The 3319-nt window shown below is 46.0% G+C and overlaps 1 protein-coding gene across 1 annotated transcript in view; it reads right to left on the bottom strand.

The window, feature by feature from the left end:
* Nucleotides 1–1200, bottom strand: part of CSTF2 (cleavage stimulation factor subunit 2) — a 27774-nt gene extending 26574 nt beyond the window's left edge. Inside the window, exons 1-2 of the mRNA XM_042782452.1 lie at nt 1143–1200; nt 27–54 (exon numbers count right to left, since the gene is read on the bottom strand). Of these exons, the coding sequence (XP_042638386.1) occupies nt 27–54; nt 1143–1200 (86 nt within the window). The remainder of the gene's footprint in view (nt 1–26; nt 55–1142) is intronic.
* Between the last annotated feature and the right edge of the window lie 2119 nt (nt 1201–3319).

Below are 3319 nucleotides of genomic sequence, written 5' to 3'. Positions count from 1 at the left end.
GCTGGCGGTTCAAACCCACCAGCCACTCCTCGGAAGGAAGGTTGGGCAATCCTACTTCCCTAGTGATACTGCCTCGGAAACCCAAGGAGGGGTTGCTATGAGTCGGGGGCCGACTCGACGGCACATAACAACAACAAAAATGTAACACCTGGCTTAGAATATAGTGTTCTCCAAATTCTAGTTACATGATACTCCAATATTGGATAAGATTCCAATCTTGTCTGCCTCAAAAGTGAAGTAAATCACTGAGGAGATGAAATAAAAAAAGGTGTAGGCACTCCTAAATGTTAGTTCTCAGACTAATGTGACAAGTATTCAATTTTCCTTACCGTCAGTGAAAATAAACTTATGCATAGGTATTTACCTGAAGGTCCGCAAGTCTTATTTCCCCAAAGCTACTAAAACTATCATCATTATGATTTTTAAAATGGGCTGAAATATCCTTATTTCCAAACATATTTGGGAAAGCACAAGAATGCAGTAGAGGATGCTTAAAAATTATTTTGAATTGTTTTGTAAAGCCTTTTTTTTATCAAAAAGTGCCTTAAAATCTTCACATATACTTCGAAAAACAACTTATTTCAGCTGAAAATAACTACTCACAATACATTCAATCCTCTTTAGAATTCCTTCTACGAAGTTTTATTCATTCATTCATTTATAATCCACCTTAGGACACCAGGTGGCCGCTACCACTATCAATAGAATACAATGCTATCAGTAAAAAGCAGAAAAACAAAAGTCCTTATTAAAAGGCGGAAACTGGGCACAAGGATCTACTCCCCCAACATTTAAGTTGCATTCTGGAATAGGGGTGAGAAGTATTACGGGACAGGGAGGGACTGTCGCCATGCGCCTTCGCTTCCAGAATCTTATGAAAGGAAAAACGCATAGAAGCTGAAATCTTGCCTAACAACGTCAACAATATCGCAGGAAGGCTGCGGGACCTCAGGAGAAGGGAAGCATCTCTTTGCCCACAAATCTACAAGCTTGGCCGCCCACAGGATAAGCAGGTAGAGCTCCACGCCCGACCCATCACCGGCTCCAGTTCATGAGGTGGGAGAGTTGCACGGGGCGTTCCTCGCCGCTGCCTGCCTCTTTCTGCCCTTCCCAGATGCTGGGCTCCACTGAATTCCTCTCACCGAACACAGATCGTAGCGAACGATCCACCGCCGGGTCCCTGACGGGCAAACCCGCCATCGTTCTCTCCAGGCGGCTTCCGGTGCTCTAAACACACTTCCGTGCGGCTCGTGAGCCCAGCGCCGACCACGCTTCCGTAGGGCGCGTGAACCGGAAGCTCCGGGGCTGGCGGACGCAAGGTCCCTCCCTTGGCGTCATTCCGTCAGCTACAAGCTCCTGTTGCGTCCGAAATAATAACCGTGTCCGCGTCTAACTTCCACCATTCCAACCTAGAGTCTGGGGATCCAGGTGTTTTTGAAGAGTTAGTCTGTCGAATTCCTTGTTGTTATTCATTATCTCTTAAGTCGAGGAATCAGCGACCGACCACAGTAACGATGGCAGCAGCAGTTTTCACCATGGTAACGGGGAACTCATTTATCAATCACCGGGACATCTTCATTTTAATGCCGCTTTATTAGGGAGGGAAATGCTCGCCCTGCCCCAGCAGCGTGTCTCCTACCATTTTGCTAAAGCTGCGAATGTACAGAGTGGGGTTATTTCCTAACCAGCCAGCCAAGAGAAGGTGGGGCGCTTAATGCTAAGACGCCAAGATAGCTCAGGAGTTGAGAAGGTATAAGAACAGAACCGTGTCTGCTCTCACATAGCCCCTGAGCTCTACATGCTTGGTGGTGGTAAAAGCGAGTGGAGGACGCTGGCAAGGGATAAACTACACAAAGCGTCGTTGGCGGAAAAAAAAAAAAAAAAACTAAACTCACTGCCATTGAGTTGATTCTGACTCACAACGACCCCCACTGGCTTTCCAAAGCTGTAAATCTTTAGGAAGCAGACTGCCTCATTTTTCTCATGCGGAGTGGCTGGTAGGTTGGTGCTCGAAACTTTTAGGATAGCAGGCAAATGCCTTAACCACTACACCAACAGAACCAAATTCTGGTGCCTGCCCTCCTGGAATATGGCGTGCAGGACTAGTTGTCTCCTCATAGGAAGACATGTTGTTGTTATGTACCGTGGAGTCGGACCCGACTCATAGCGACCCCCTCCTTGGGTTTCCGAGGCAGTATCACTAAGGAAGTAGATTGCCCCATCTTCCTTCCAAGGAATGGCTGGTGGATTTGAACCGCCAGTCTTCTGGTTAGGAATCAAGTGCCTTAGGCACTATGCTACCAGAGCTCATAGGATTGGAGAAAGGTGAACAGGATAACCCACCCATAGCCACCAAGTGGACTCTGACTCATAGCGACCCCTAGTGCAGAGTACAACTGCCCCATAGGGTTTCCAAGGCTGTAATCTTTACCAAAGGAGCTCTGGTAGCGTAGTGCCTAAGGCACTTGACTGCTAACCAGAAGGCTGGAGGTTCAACCCCACCAGCCACTCCTCAGAAGGAAGGTTGGGCAATCTACTTCCGTAGTGATATCGCCTGGGAAACCCAAGGAAGGGTCACTATGAGTTGGGTCCGACTTGACGGCATGTAACAATAGCAATCTTTACTGAAGCGTATTGCCACATCTTTCTCCCACGGAGCAGTTGGTGAGTTGGAATCATCAATCTTTCAGTTAGCAGCCAAGCGCTTAGCCACTGGTGCCACAGGGTTGGGGGGAGGGTGAAGAACCAATAGCAGTCTCTTTGAGGGACTTTTTGGCTAAGAATTAAGGCAGAAATGTGATAATACCTACAGAATTGAGAAACGGACGTTTTTATTAATTCCAGAAAGATTACAAGTTGTATGTGTGTGTAGGTCATCTCGAAGTATGAGAAATACTTAGAAATAATAAATGCTACTTTCCACCTTGGAGCATATCATTTCAAGTATTAATTTGGTCAAAAATAGAAGGTTTTGGAAGCATTTTCTCATTGCCATGACTTTGGATCCCCATTTGCAATTATTCTATGAACAAGAAAACACTGTATAATAAAATAATACCAAACAAGATTTAGAACTTTGTAAAAGGCATGGTTTCAAAGAGCTTTGGTAAGCCATTGTCCCAGATGGTGAACTTTTGATAAATCCATGTAGGGCTGAATATGTTTCTCACCTAGTGTCTCCCAAGCTTGAAGGAGCAAGAGACTCACCTGGGATGCTGAAGTAAGAGTAGAAATTCCTGGAGTTCCACCCCAGGCCTGTGGAATGAGATTCTAGGGAAGGAATTGAGACTCAATGGCAGTGGGTGACTTGTTAGTATCA

This window comes from Orycteropus afer, unplaced genomic scaffold (assembly GCF_000298275.1).
Source record: "Orycteropus afer afer isolate SDZICR_OR568_19922 unplaced genomic scaffold, OryAfe1.0 scaffold00327, whole genome shotgun sequence".
Taxonomy (NCBI): domain Eukaryota; kingdom Metazoa; phylum Chordata; class Mammalia; order Tubulidentata; family Orycteropodidae; genus Orycteropus; species Orycteropus afer.
This window is presented reverse-complemented; position numbering and strand designations above follow the sequence as displayed.